The sequence below is a fragment of the Pelecanus crispus genome, chromosome 9, assembly GCF_030463565.1.
Source record: "Pelecanus crispus isolate bPelCri1 chromosome 9, bPelCri1.pri, whole genome shotgun sequence".
NCBI classification, from domain to species: domain Eukaryota; kingdom Metazoa; phylum Chordata; class Aves; order Pelecaniformes; family Pelecanidae; genus Pelecanus; species Pelecanus crispus.
In genome coordinates, this window is record NC_134651.1 from 17,006,629 (window position 1) to 17,021,847 (window position 15,219).

Below are 15,219 nucleotides of genomic sequence, written 5' to 3' on the forward strand. Positions count from 1 at the left end.
GTCTGAGTAATTGCAGACAGCTTTCTGCTGCTACACTTAGGTCTTCATCGCACAGCTGGAGCCCTGGAGCCGGCACAGTGATGCTGCTGGGGACTCTGGGCCAGTCACTCAACCTCTCAGTGTGACATTTATGTGTGACAGCCTCCAGTAAGGGCTCTGGTGCTGCACTGAACCTCTGCACTGGCCAGGCTCTTCATGGGACCAAACCTGTGCCGCACAGCAGGGACACTGTGGGTGGCTGCAGCTGAAACAGATGTAGCTGAGCACATCCTGAAATGGAAGCAGCACTTCAATAAACTTGCTCTCCTGGGATCTGTGTTGTACTTGCACATTCACACTCTTGTGAGCTCATGAAAGTCACTTTGGATTTCTCTTACTAGACACAAATGGGACAGGTGTTCTAAGAGGTGGTTGTACCTAAATGTAGCAAACAAAGAATAGATTTTTCAAAGTGAATGATATTAAAAACAAATTAGCAGAAGTATTTGGTGGTCGGAAGCATTCTCTTCACTCACTTCCACAGGAAGAAACAAGTATCTCCCATGCTGAGTGGAACTCTGCCACTGGCGTGTAAAACTGGTGCAAGTTGTTATTTACATATAAATAAAGTCACAGGAAGCTACAGGAGTTACATTATTATTTTTGTAATGTCCTACTAGCTAGAAGAGAACAGTGCTGCTTTCCTGTTTGGTTAATAATACCCTCTATAATGTGCAAAATAACTATCATTTAATGTACTTTGCATTGTCTCTTTACACACACACTATATACCGAATAAAAGCATGTTTCTGCTCTTTGGTCAGACACAGATTACTTTAAAGAAAACCCACAAAACAAGCCCAAACAAAAAGCCCACCACCCCCAAAAAAAACCCCAGCAAAGACTAGATAGTCCAGAAAGAAACTCTAATTCTAAATGGACTCTAAATGCTATAACTACACTTCCGCTGCACTTAATTATTTAAGTACCACACGCAGCTAAAATTCTGTGGTGCAGCAGAGACACGAAAATAAAGCCTTTTAAACCTCTTCATCTGTAATTTTAAAAAATTGACGATTGGCAAGTACGCTAAAAAGAAAAAATTACCAGTGTGAATAATACCTTTATAAAAATAGCTTCCTGTTTGTTCTGTGACTGTTTGCAAACCTGACTCAGGAAGCCTGCACTAGATTGCTTCACTGGCTGTGAGTGTAATACAGGTTCTCTTGCAGTTTCATGTCAATATAAACTGCATTATTTGTCTGCTCAGCTTTCCCCATTTTATATAGCTCAGGCTGAAATCTCTTATGATTTGGCACATGAGTCTCTTGCCTCCTGCTCCACAAAACTCAAGTAATATACCAGGCTCTGTAGTGAATCTTGAAATACATGAGCAATGTATAGGTGGAATTACTGTGAGTTCCATTAAAAGAGAGTAACAATATCCCATAAAGAATGGTAAATGATTTTTTTGCTTGCCAGACTGTAGTTGTATGTTGATTTAATACTTCCTTTGAGTTAGTGACCATGGGAGGAATCTGATGCAGCTTGCATTTTGTCATGTACATCATGTTGTCAAGTACAGATTTTTTTAAATCCTTGCTGTTAGCATTCCTCAGGGAAGGGGTAGGAGTGAAATATGTCTACCCCAAACCAAATTTCATGGTTATAGTCAGTGCTTGACCGGTCACCTAAGAAACTTTCAATAATGGATTCATTTGGCTTGGGGATGCAGTCTGGTATGATCAGATTTTCCCAGTTCCCTCTAATTTGAAAATGCAGTGCTTGAACAAAAAATTAATCATAACTTAATCCGTTCCATAGAGAAAAATCCTATCTTCTGTCTTCAGTTCTGTTTTAGTCATAGTCTAAGATACCACGTTCTCTATTCATTCTGTGGTGACTCCTGTAGAATTACTTTAGATTGCATGGCCTTTAGAATAAACAATTTTGAAGGTACTGAACCATTATTGTTGTGTTTATGTCTATCAGTGAGTCTGTGTCTGTGAACGCATTGCACCTCCTCTGTGGAGGTTCTGCTCTTCTGAGATGTACTCATGGGATTTTCTTCTGGTTCTTGCCTACAAGACTGCTAACACTTAAGTAAGAAAAAGATGGCTCAATTAATCTTGTTAGACGGTCTTACCAAAATTTTTGGGTGTTCAAGTGGAGTTGATTGAAGCATTTCAAGTATTTTCAGTTTCTTCTTTGCTGTGTATTGTATTGCAGGAGTATCAGGCTGGTTCAGTAGAGCCAGCAGTTAAAATCTTCGCTAGAACTATTGAGCAAAAGGAGCTAAAACAAAAAAGCTGTGGCAGGATGTGAGAGAAATCTGCAAAATTTTGTGTGGTGGGGAGGGCAGGTAGAGATGTTGTCTGTAGTTGAAGAACTTGGTCTGTGTCATAAAAACTGCAGGACCCCTACTCAAGTCACAGAAGATTGGGTTTTTTTTGGTTTTTTTTTTTTGGGGGGGAGGGGAGGGTTGAGTAGGTACTGGGCACATGGTGCTGTCACTGCTTAAAGGTTACATCAGTTCAAGGAGTGACTAGGTAAGAGCAAGGTCACAAAGTGGACTGAGTATTTCGGAATATATGGAAAACCCCATCCAGGTCAGGAAAACCCATAAACTGAGACTGGTAGAAAAAGCAGAGAAAGCATCGTATGTGCTTGTCTTATCCTTGCTTTTCCTCATGTGCGCTGTTATAGCTGCTACTGAGGATGCCCTAGCCAGACCACTGTCTGACTTGGTAGGGGTGTTCTTGGAAGTGACCTGTTGACTAGTGCTGAATCTAAGCTGTATTTCAGCGGAAAAAATATCAGTGGCTCCTGAGACTAGTCTCCATAGTTTGCCTCCTGTGGCTATTTTAGACAGGCTTGAATTTCATTAGAACATCTGTTTTTTATGCTGTTCTGCAAACTATGTCTGTGTTCTTACATGACTGAGCAGAGGTACACTTGAAGTACCCTGGTACTTGGCTGCAGAGTATCGCATGAGTAACTAGCAAGGTGCGTTTCTTCTGCAAAGTTGGAAGTGGATCGTCATCTTGTGTGTTAATTTTGCGGGTGTCAAATAAAACAAAATGGGAAGTGGTGATTGATTTGAATACACTCAGGATGACATCTTGGGTGTCTGAGGGCTGCTAAGTCTGTGATGGTGAACCAGGCTGAAGGGTTAATAGGAATGTTTTTCGCAGAAGCCACTCCTAGCGCATGCTACTGTGCTGGTGAAGATAAACCCAGAGGATGTTTTTTGGGACAGTGAAGCAACAACAGGCACTGTGTCTGGAATGCTCATTAGAGGCGATTAATTTTACTTTCTTGTAAGGATTGATCTCATGGGCTCTGTATAGAGGGCAGCTGTTGCTTGAACTCAGACCAAATTGGGGAACTGCAATGAGCTCTGGGATCCAGGCTGGTCTGATTAAATACTTGATGTTGGATAAGGGTACTGTCTTTCTCATAGCTTTGAATTATGTACCTTGATTATGCAGCATATTGCATAGTGTGCTGAATCTTGTTCAGTAGTTTAATGGGGAAGCTGTTTAGTGGGAATTCACGGCCTCATTTGAACTATGTCGAAAGCCCTGGGATATGAAAAGGAAATTGGTTGCACGGTCATTTGCCTCCATGCAGTAAGACGGCAAAATTAGCACTGGTATAATTTACAGAGGCTCTGAATAAAAACACCAACCTTACTCTTTTGTCTCTGCCCAAGGACTTAAAAGCACTAAATGCTACCTGTTGGGGGACTGATTTCCATGGTTGGTTTTTTTCCGCCCTGTTTTCATGAAGAATATGAACGACTTGCTTTCAGGGGAGTTTCTGAGGTTGGGTGAAGTTCTCTGGTACCATTCAGTCCTCTGATAAGAGGTCACAGGATTAGCTCAGACTGAAAAGTAATAAGATATTTTTCTTTTGAAGATTCCTTCCTGTCCAGTAGTCATACTAGCTTTGTTTTCATGTATTGAGCTAGTTGTTTATAGAGTAGATAGATTTCTTTGCTTCGTCTTCCTGAGGATAATTTTAAATACAGCACCCTTGTCCATAGCAGTTCGTATTTGATAATGTCTCACACCTATAATACGACAGTGTGTTTGCCTCCTATCTTTGAATGAGATGCAGGCAAGTCATAAAGCCCCTTGATCCAGTGCTGTTCAGTGCATTTTTTTGTTGTAAACTGTGGCCTGAAAACATATTAATACATGTTGCTTCTTTTTCTCCCTCAGATAAACTAGTAGTTTTTACTGTAGCAACTAAAGAAACTGATGGCTTTCACCGTTTCATGCAAACTGCAAAGCACTTCAACTACACAGTAAAGGTATTGTATGTTTTCATACCAAATATTCATACTATACAGCCTTTAAGACAGAAAGTGCAATAGCAACTGAGGTTGCCTTAGCTTCCTTGCGTGCTGGGGCAACATAAAACAATTCCAGAGCTCATGTGCAGGTAGGGCACTTGCATGGGGCCCTGCTGATGTCCCTGTTGCTTACCTGCTGGTCCCCCTCTGAACGACCACGGGAGGTTGCTTCTTCCACTGCCTTAGGAGCTGTTTTGCAGATTAGAAGTTATTGTGATCAGCATCCTCAGTCACTTACAGGTTCTGTTATGATTTGTCATATAACCTTGCTTTTCAGTGTAGCTAATTTTGTTTGCATGAATATTTCTGGAAGCTGCACTGCATTCAGAGGGCTTTGGATGTCTCCTCCCTCCTTAAACAAGGCTGGATCCTTCCTGCGGGGAGGGAGGGAGGGTCACAACTGAAAGTTTCACTGTGTTTCCCAAGATCTTGTAATTCTTCGAGAGGAAAAAACATTTCTATCATTCTTGCCAGCATTTTCTGCCTTGCTCCTCATCTCTGTATGTCATGTACTGAGGTTGGCTTCCACATGACCTTGGGAAAAAGGGAGCACACTAACCACCTTCTAAACTTTCCCCACAAATTGGTTGTGCAAGACAAAATCCAGGAATTCAGATGGTGTTACGAAATTTTGCTGCTTGCTTACTTACCACAGTGTCGACAATATAAATAGGAAATTATTTGGGTCTCTGAAGTTTGACTTCTGCCACTGAACTTGGAAGACCAAGAGAACCTTTCCTAATATGATAATGCTGTGCTAAAGCACCCGAGAAGCCTGAGATCTGGATACATCTATTAGCTTTGCAGATTTGTCCAAAACGTTGTGCAGTGTAGTTCTTCCAGGCTTTATGAGTTCCAAAAATACTATGCTCAAAACCCACAAAAAGTATAAGGGTATTGTTTGGTTTTTTTGTTTTTGTTTTTGAGATGGAATTTGCTATAGTGCTTGGCTAGGGAGGAATTTTGTTCAGCTGATTTTAGCAGCCAGCTGTATATTGGGGAAGCTATCCTTTCTTAGTACAAAAGTGTTTTGGAGGGATTTCAGAATGACTGAAGCTTGCAATTTGTATTAGTAATACCGTGATCCACAAAGTCTGTGATACTTCCTGTTCCTAAAGTGATTTTATTGACTTCTAAAGGTCTCATTCAGAATGTTTTTCTAATACAAATTTTGAAACAGCTATTAGCTTTTTTCTTTTTATTCCTCCCCCCCCCGCCCCGCCCTGAAGGAGACACATTTGAATAAATGATGGTAGCAGGCAATTGCTTGATTCTTATTTGGTTAAGAAATGTGTCTCGTGTTTTTGCAGTGATGTCATTGTGCTGAATGCTGCTTCAGACATGGAAAACTTCTGATGCTGGAAATGCTGGCTTGCTATGCTTGAATGTGTTGCTTCTGCTTTAACATCTGTTTTCAATAAGGGTCTGCTTTAAAAAGCCTCTTGGTTTTGGGTACGAGCAAAAAGTGCTTTTTTCTTATTCCAGGTACTTGGAAAAGGTGAAGAGTGGAAAGGTGGTGAGCTGCCTAACTCTATTGGCGGAGGGCAGAAAGTTCGACTGCTGAAAGAAGGCATAGAAAGCTATGCTGATCAAGAGGACTTGGTTGTAATGTTTGTTGAATGGTGAGCAAACCTGGCTTGTTGCCTTTACATTTTAGTTTGGGTAGGCATGCAAAAGTAGCTGCTGTGACATGCTGAAAGTTGCATGCTGCTTTTCCTCCTCACTGTTTATTTGAGAGAGTTTGCTTCCATTTTTCTCCATTCATGAAAGTAGTAGATCGCTCTTGGAGCAATCGTTGCTTTTAAACGGATTTACAGATGTAAGAGTTGTTCATAGTTCTGCTGCCTCGAGGGGGTGAAAAGTGTTATGGGGAGCTGACAGGCTTTTAGGCAAGCATTTGTCCTCTCCCTGTTCAGCTGCGGTGAGGGCAGGACGTGGCTGTGGGCTGGGAGGATGGAATGTGGGGGGAGCAAAAGCAGCTCCAGAAATAAAGTGGCCAGTAGGGACCAGAGCGCGATCTTGTTCCATGAAGTGACATGGAATATGGAGGAAGCTGGAAAATGGGCCTCTGAGCAAAGCACCTGACAGAAGAACTTCTTTTACATGTTAGAGAACTGAAACTGGCTTGGTGCCAGCTATACCCTTGACGCCTGTGCTGTCTGTGTGATGGAAGGATGGAGAGACAGTGCTGCTGCAGGTGCCAGATTATAGCTCATAGCACAGCTATGCTTGGACACCCTCACTGGAGGCCAGAGAGGTTTTTCCCTGCGACAGAGAACGGGGAGCTCAAACATGTTAAAATCCCACTTTTTCCATTGCTTCCCTCTGCTTTCCCCCCCCCCCCCCCCCCCCCCCCCCCCTCCTGTTCTTTTGCTCCTGTGACAAACACGTGATCAGAGCAGTTAAGAATCCAGCTCACAGCAGCCGCCAAGCTCTTCCATCCTAGCGTTAACCAGAGCAGGCTCACAGTTCTAAAAAGAACCGCTGGAAGGAAGGTACGGGACCAAGTCCCGAACTGGGGACATGAAGCCCTGATCGCAGACAGGCAGCCTTGGGGAGGTAGCTGAGCGCAAGCTTGGAGATGTTCGTGCATGAATTCGTGCTGCTGTTACCGAGCCACGTTGGAATGACACCTCCAGAATGTTCTTTCATCTTTTAACCTGCTTTTCAAATTTACTTGCTTTTTAAAATTTGATAGCTGAAGAATTTTAGGGACCCTTTTGCAACTTAGAGATTCGGCAGGATTTGTACAGCAGATGTCACAAGAGAGAAAGTGGTCTGACAGTGGTATTTGCTGGAAAGTTCCTTTGTTGTTTTGCGTAAGTTAAGAGTTCAGGGAAGTTGGAGTAGCCTGCTAAACTGGTAGCAAATTTAAAGATGCTACTCAGTTTTCTTTTTTAATTTTAACCTCTTGTGATAAGTAGAAGATAGAGCTAGAAAGCCAGTGTCTAAATCATCTTAACCAATTTATGAACAAGCTTTATAAGGGAAACTTATTACACTGAGTATGTTCTTTGTACACTTAATTGACAGTAAAAGTAGCAGTTTGTAGGTATGCATTCGGTTTTAAATTTTTTTTCTTATTGACTTGATCAGTTTTGCATTTGGTAAGTAGAAAAAGTATCTTTCTGAAAGTAAATATATTGCATGTTTGTTCACAGTGGTGTTCTGCTGATCATGCAATAACTACAACTTCTTAAGAATAATTTGGGAGATTATTTTGTTCTTTACTGAATGTTCAGATGGATCAAATGTTTCTCAAATGTTTGCTACTTACATTGAATTTCTTTGTTTTCAAATTTATTATCCTGATTCATCACTATTTTCTCCCTATATGGTAAAATATGCAAATTTGTTATCAGATTTGGGTATAGCTCAGTTTTTTTTCTCCAACATAACTTATTCTCTTAGGGGGCAGGCTGTCTGCTGGCATGGATGAGAGAGTACAGAGGACCTGTGTGTTGAAGTGGAGATGCCATAATCTTTCTTGCCATGAAAAATCATGGTATTTAAGGCCTCCCAAGTTCTTGAGGTCCATAATCCCAAGTACATATTGATTTAAAGCCAGTGGAACTGATTCCAAATAGGAGAAAAAAATGGTTTGCTGATTCTAGCATTATGTTTTAATTCTAATGAGCTTTTCCATTTCCAGGAATCCTGGTTTGCGATTTAAATGTTAATCAATGTAGCAGTAAGTTTGGAAAAAGACAAGTATAGTGAACTTCCTTTCTTTTTAAAGTGTTTTCCATTATATTTATTGTGAAGCATTTGGAATATTAATCTTGAGGGGGGGAAGGAAATGTCTGGTTTACTTACTGTGAGTAGGCAAATAATTTTTAGTGAACTGTTTACTTGAACTTAGCTTCTTGCCTTTTTTTTTAGCAGGTTTTTTATATGCCTCACAATTCTGGAAATAGTTGGAACTTCTTTTGTGGACAGCTTGTGTCGAGGTGCAGGTAGCAAAATGGTTTGCCTGCAGATGGAATGCTGTTTAAATTAGGCTTGTTTTTGCGAGAGCTAACCTCTGGTTTACTTTGGACCATTTCAGATTGAACTGGCTAATGGCCAGTGTAGACTGGATAAAATGGTTGATGCTGTGATTGTTCATCCAGAACTCGCACAGCCATCTATTTGTATCATGGAAGACTTTTGAAGCCTCTCAGTTTTTTTGTGGGTTTTTTTCCTTTTTTCTTTTTTTTTTTTTTTCTTTTTTCCAAACATTTGTCAGAAAGTGAGGGATAAGTACATTTCTACATGAAGTATGATCCTGGCAGAGATACAGTGTAAATGACAAAATGGCCGTGTGGCTGAACAGTCCAGTTAAATAGGATGAAATCCGGGTCTTGAATTGCTGGTTACTAGCGAGCCCTCACTTGTTTGTATTTTGAGTTCTTAACCTGCAGCTCCAACAGTAGCATGTCCTTGTTGTTATAAAAGTTGTGGATTCAAAAGTTGCATGTTCAATTCTAGAGGACCCAAGCCGCCATCACCCTTTCCCCTTTGTTGCTGAGAGTGCTGGATGTGTGGCCAGGGTGCTTTGCTGCTGCAAAAGAGGAGGAGGGGTGGGTGGATTCCAGCCCCAAGCATCTGCCATCTGGGAGCTTCAGGAAATGGGATTGGAGTTGTGGAAACTTTCTGGGTTTTTTTTTCTTTTTTTTTTTTCCCCCCTTTCTTCTTGCTTTCTACTTAATTGAAAGGATTTATGAAGAGTAAGTAAAAGAAGAGTATCTGAGCTTTTCCAGCTTGCCAAGGCAGCCTGCTTTTTTCTGGATATATCCACACTTTTTCTCTCCATCAAATGTTGAAGCCCTGTTTAAAGTAAGTCATGTACATCACCTATAATAACAGGACAAACTGTCAAGGATAGTCCTGGGACCCATTTTGTGATGGTCTTAGTGGTGTAGACCTGAGGTCAATCTTCCCTCACAGTAGGAGTTGAGTGCTAGATAGACGGAACATAATCTGACATAGCAGGTAGGCAAGGCAAATGATGGATTTATAGATTTTAGTTTGACTCTAGAAGTGTTCCTGTTGGCTGGAGAGAAAAGCAGAAGCCTCATAAAGCAGCTGATGGGGAGACTGGCAGTGAGGGGTGGGCGGCTGGTGGAGGTCCTGCCTGGGAGGAGGTCTGGTGGCAGTAAGTCACCTCTTGACAAAACAGAGGCCCATGAAAATTCATGGAAAATGTAGGTCCATGCTGGATTCATACTCCTGCATAATATCCATTAATGTGTAAAGTTTACAATAATTGGTAATGCAGTTTAGCAGCTCTGTACTGTGCTTGGTATTATAAACTGTGCTGTATTAAGTAGCATATCCCTTTCACAAGCAGAGCCTGTGGCTAGCCCAGCATGTTGCTCAACTTTGGCTTTCTTTTCCAGAATGACAGTCCTTGGAAGCAATGTTCCAGGGGAGTTTGGTTCCTTCCTGCAGCTGTAAGTCATTGCAGCAGCAGCACTAACCTGATCAAAGACGAGAAGCCCAGCCTGCCATAAGCTATTAAGTTAAAGCCTCAGACAAATCTCTGTTTTTGTCTGTCTTCAGCTTGTCTCCTGTTTCTTGCTTGTTCTTCATTCTGGCTTTGAATTGGGCTACACCAATTGAATGGAAAAGGGAGGGAAGTGTACTCCTGTATATTTGGGCAGAAACAGGGAGTTTTTGCAAAACTGGGGAAGCTCCAAAATGTACAGTATTTTTTCATATGTTATTCTGCCAAAGTTACAGAAAAACAAAACAGTGAGAGTTTTTGGAAACTCACTTTATATAGACTACATAACATAACTTCCTCTCCAGGGTTCATACTTTGCTCTGCAGTGGAAATCTTCTCTTTTGCATTTGTAAACCAGCTGTTGTTCAGTTCTCTTAGGCCGATTGCATGACATCCCCTTTGAAGAAAGGATGTTTAAAATAATTTCAGAACTGTAATAAAGAAGTGCCAGAAGTCAGTAATGGTTGATCTGTTGGCACTATTGCTGAGTAGTACATTGCAATGCAAAAAGTTCTATGTAGTGCAGGTGGGGGTACTGCTGTCCTTCTTAACCCAGCTAAAAGACTTTGCAAAAACAAAACCTTGGTCAAGTTTAGACTTTTTGATTTTAGCTGTAGCTGTACCATTTCTTTGCCCTATATCAGGGATGATGATTTTTAGTTACTAAGGTAGATGTGTGGAGTAAGAATATACCTGCATTCAGATAAGGAAGCTGTGAGGCTGAGGTGCTGCCATTAAATACAAATATTGTGCTTCTTCAGCTAGAGACTGATCTATGACATGATTCCAATATTACTGAGTCATGGTTTCATGCTGTGTGAAATGAACTTGAAGTGGTTGGCACATTAATGCTTTTATATGTAAATCTCAAGTACAAACAAAGGAACCTTATACTCTGAATAATTTAATAATTTATACATATTTTGAGGTTTCGGTTGGTTGATTTGTTTTTTTTCCAGAGGCATTGATTTAGATGTGGTTCAACAACACTCTCCATGATATTGGAAAAGTCATGGCAGTCAGGTGAAGTCCCTGGCTGACTGGAATAAGGGAAATTGGGGAGATACGGATTTGATGGGTGGACTGTTCAGTGGATAAGGAATTGGTTGAATGGTTGTGTCCAGAGGGTAGTGGTCAATGGCTCAATGTCCATATGGGGACCAGTGACAAGTGGAGTCCCTCAGGCATCTGTACTGGGACCAGTGCTGTTTAATATCTTCATCAATGACATAGACAGTGGGATTAAGTGCACCCTCAGCAAGTTTGCAGACGACCAAGCTGAGTGGTGCAGTTGACACGCCAGAAGGACGAGATGTCATCCAAAGGGACCTGGACAAGCTGGAGAGGTGGGCCTGTGTGAACCTCATGAGGTTCAACAAGGCCAAGTGCAAGGTCCTGCACCTGGATCTGGGCAACCCCCAATATCAATACAGGCTGGGGGATGAAGGGATTGAGAGCAGCCCTGCGGAGAAGGACTTGGGGGTACTGGTGGATGAAAAGCTGGACATGAGCCAACAGTGTGCACTTGCAGCCCAGAAAGCCAACTGTATCCTGGGCTGCATCAAAAGCAGCGTGGCCAGCAGGTCGAGGGAGGTGATTCTGCCCCTCTGCTCTGCTCTGGCGAGACCTCACCTGGAGCCCTGCGTCCAGCTCTGGGGCCCTCAGCACAAGAAGGACATGGACCTGTTGGAGCGGGTCCAGAGAAGGGCCACAGAAATGATCCGAGGGCTGGAGCACCTCTCCTACGAGGACAGGCTGAGAGAGTTGGGGTTGTTGAGCCTGGAGAAGAGAAGGCTGCGAGGAGACCTTATTGCAGCCTTTTAGTACTTAAAGGGGGCCTTTAGGAAGGATGGGGGCAATCTTTTTAGCAAGGCCTGTTGTGACAGGACAAGGAGTAATGGTTTTAAACTAAAGGAGGAAGAAATAAGGAAGACATTTTTTTACAATGAGGGTAGTGAAGCACTGGAAGGGGTTGCCCAGAGAGGTGGTGGAGGCCCCATCCCTAGAAACATTCCAGGTCAGGTTGGACGGGGCTCTGAGCAACCTGATCTGGTTAAAGCTGTCCCTGCTCACTGCAGGGGGCTTGGGCTAGATGACCTCTAAAGGTCCCTTCCAACCCAAGGCATTCTATGATTCTAAAAAGAAAGCACTAGGCTTGTGATACTACATTCTTACATGCCCTTTGCCAAACTCATGCACGTTTCTTTCTGTTTGGGGTAGTGCTGACCCTCAGCTGTGAGTAACTGCTGTTTTTAGAGATGAGCCCTGCACCTTTAGGTCTTTGTCCTCAATAGGAGTTGGGAGTCAAACCTGGTGAACACATAAAGGCAGGTGAAGTTTTTCATAAATAGATATTGTGAAGTTTAGAGCCTTCTGAAGTCTTCAGCACATTGAAGACGTTGAAGTAGAAATCTATATATTGTCAGCATGTAATACAGTTTAAGTTTATGGGCAAGTAGACTTCATTGAGTTATAGCTAAGTACATCCTTGATAAGACTTTCCAGAAGAAGGTCAGTGCCATTGTGTTTTGGAGCAAGATCATCTAGAGTTTCCTAGTGAGTCGCCTAAATCATCTTTCAGTCCTAATCTATTTAATCTGCTAAGTTTTGGTAATTTTTTGTTGTTGTTTGTAAAAACATAAACAGTTTTCTAAAGGGAAGAATATATTTTTTTTTTTTTACTCACAATACATGAAATGTGAAAATCAATTTCAGGTAGACAAAATCTGAAGGAAAAAGAATGTCCAAAATGTGGAAGATTAAAAAAAAAAAAAAGTAAATAGAAGGGGAAGCTGTATTAGATAAATAGTATTGATTGAAGTTTTTCTCCTAGAAGGGTATAGCATTTTTACATGGTGGTAAAACATGATTTAATAAGTCACTTTTTGGAATAAAAGGACTGTGTGTATGATTTTAAAAATTTGAATAGTCCAAGCACTTGTTGTTTTGAACACAGAAGCATTAAAATAAAACTAATCTAATGGATATCTTTTCTTTATTTTCAGCTATGATGTTATCTTTGCGGGGGGCCCTGAAGAACTGCTAAAGAAATTTCAGGAAACTAATCATAAAGTGGTGTTCGCAGCAGAAGGACTAATTTGGCCGGATAAACGGCTCGCTGACAAGTATCCTGTTGTCCGGAGTGGAAAACGATTCCTGAACTCAGGAGGCAAGTGTGATTCTTGAACACAGTAAACTCTTGAACTTGAACATGACTCACTTCTGTTATCTGTTTTATGTATTTGTATGTGGAACTATTACTGAATTCCCCAAGTATAAAATCAGGGACTGGATATGCTGACCTCCTCTTCCCCTCTCCCTGCCCACTTGAATAGCTCCTCTTCTGTGCTCAAGAATCATTTTCATTCAAACTTACATAGTATTTGTTGGCAATAACTTGTAAAAAGCAGGTAAAGAAAGTAACAGCCTAGCAAGCACCCGTGCCTTGCAATGAAATGCTGTGCAGGGATGACCCAGTTGCCACCGATTGAATCTACTTCAGAAACAATCTAGTGTACAAGTCCAGTCAAAGCAGTACATGCCATTTATAGACACAGTTTAGCTGGGTCACAAAATTTCCTGACTTGGCTACCTTGTTCCTGGGGATCTCTGCATACAGTGTAGATGTGCTGGTAGCTCTGTATGGCCTGTCAGCATGGCTTAGGCAGTTCACTCCAAGAGAAGTGTGAGTTATTCCTGTTAATCTCAATGGTGTGTTAATTCTGGAGTCCTCCTTTAAATGCTAGCTTTGATGATAATTTTGCATTTGATTCATACATGCACTGACACAGATACTGTTTATCTGCTACAGAGTACAGTATGTCACTTCTCCTAGGTGCCTTGTGCCCGGGCAGCATATAGATCTAGGAGTGTCCCTGTTCCTTTTTCTGCCTTCTTTACCTCACCTATCTGTCCTGTCTTTTTTTCTTTTGACTTAAACATAACGTGTATTGGTTTTGACTTGAATTCTCTTTGTAGTTCTGGCAGTATTAGATTCAAGCTTCTCTGCCAGCAAGAAGTGATTGATGAAAATGAAACTTTTTCCACAGATGGGCTTCTTGGGAACAGTAGTAGTCTAATCTCATGCTTTGGAATTCTCAGGACCATCCTAAACAGATCTCTGTTTCCTATTTTTTCCCTTAAAATAGCATTAATACAAAAATAACCCATAATTATGAAGACTTGAAAACAGAACCTGTACGTATCATGGGAAGAAGACTGGATTTTGAGCCAAGTTGTATGAATTTCATCCTTTTCCTTTGCTGGCACCAAACTGTCAGAATGAAGTCCCTGACTGGTGGACAACATTGGCAGAGGAGTGCTATTATGGAAATAACTTATGTGTGTGTGATATTGCAGGATTTATTGGTTATGCTCCATATATAAATCGTATTGTGCAACAATGGAATCTGCAGGATAATGATGATGACCAGCTGTTTTACACCAAAATCTACATTGACCCATTGGCAAGGGTAGGTAGTAACTGGCTTTCTCATTTCTTTCTGCTTGAAATAACATGCTGCTCCTCATAAAACATCAGGAGATAAAAACAAAAGGAATGCTGTCTCTTTATTCCTGAGTGCCATGTTGACAGTTGTGTTTGTTCTCCGGAGGTTCCTACTGTCGGAGTGACGAACAGGCTTCCAAAAGGTCATGACTTGATATATTATTTCAGGCTGTCTGCAAATCCAGGCAGGTTGTGCTTCGTTGTTAGAAATAATAGCTCTGAGGTATATGATTGGACACATTCATCTCAATGAGCGTCCCATGTATTTGGCAGTTTGACAGCCGGAGAATGTGGCATTTTTCCAGGGTGTCACTGAACTACTTGCTGATCCAGTGTTTTATATTTTGGCTTGCTGCCATTTCAGATCCTGCCTGCAGCTGCCTGTCACTCTTCAGCTTTTTGTGCAGATATGTTCAATAAAGCTGCATTGTAAATGTTTCGTGAAGACCTTTCTGTGCCCTAGCTTAACAAAGTTCTCTGCTGCATTAAAGCATGATAGATGTTAGAGGCATGGCCTTTATGCTGGAAAAAGAGGGCTAAAGAAAGTTAACAATGTATTGATGCAAAAAGACTTTTAGAAGCTGATACTGCAGAATTTTGAGGTTGATTTTGAACATTTGTATGCTTAAGGTAGATGTGAAGTTTCTGAAATAGATGTATGTTTTTCCATTAAGTTATGCCTGAAACATCAGATACAGATGCAGAATTTCTGTACAGATACAGAAATAGAATAGGATCCAATATTTCAGTTGGAAGGGACCTACAATGATCATCTAGTCCAACTGCCTGACCAATATGGGGCTGACCAGAAGTTAAAGCATATTATTAAGGGCATTGTCCAAATGCTTCTTAAACGCTTGACAGGCATGGGGCATCGACCACCTC

General features: G+C 41.4%; 1 protein-coding gene across 1 annotated transcript in view; it reads left to right on the forward strand.

The window, feature by feature from the left end:
* The window catches only part of PLOD2 (procollagen-lysine,2-oxoglutarate 5-dioxygenase 2), a 56,756-nt gene that overhangs the window by 12,903 nt on the left and 28,634 nt on the right, over positions 1–15,219 (forward strand). The window contains exons 2-5 of the mRNA XM_075715952.1: positions 4,206–4,297; positions 5,825–5,961; positions 12,833–12,996; positions 14,187–14,299. Of these exons, the coding sequence (XP_075572067.1) occupies positions 4,206–4,297; positions 5,825–5,961; positions 12,833–12,996; positions 14,187–14,299 (506 nt within the window). The remainder of the gene's footprint in view (positions 1–4,205; positions 4,298–5,824; positions 5,962–12,832; positions 12,997–14,186; positions 14,300–15,219) is intronic.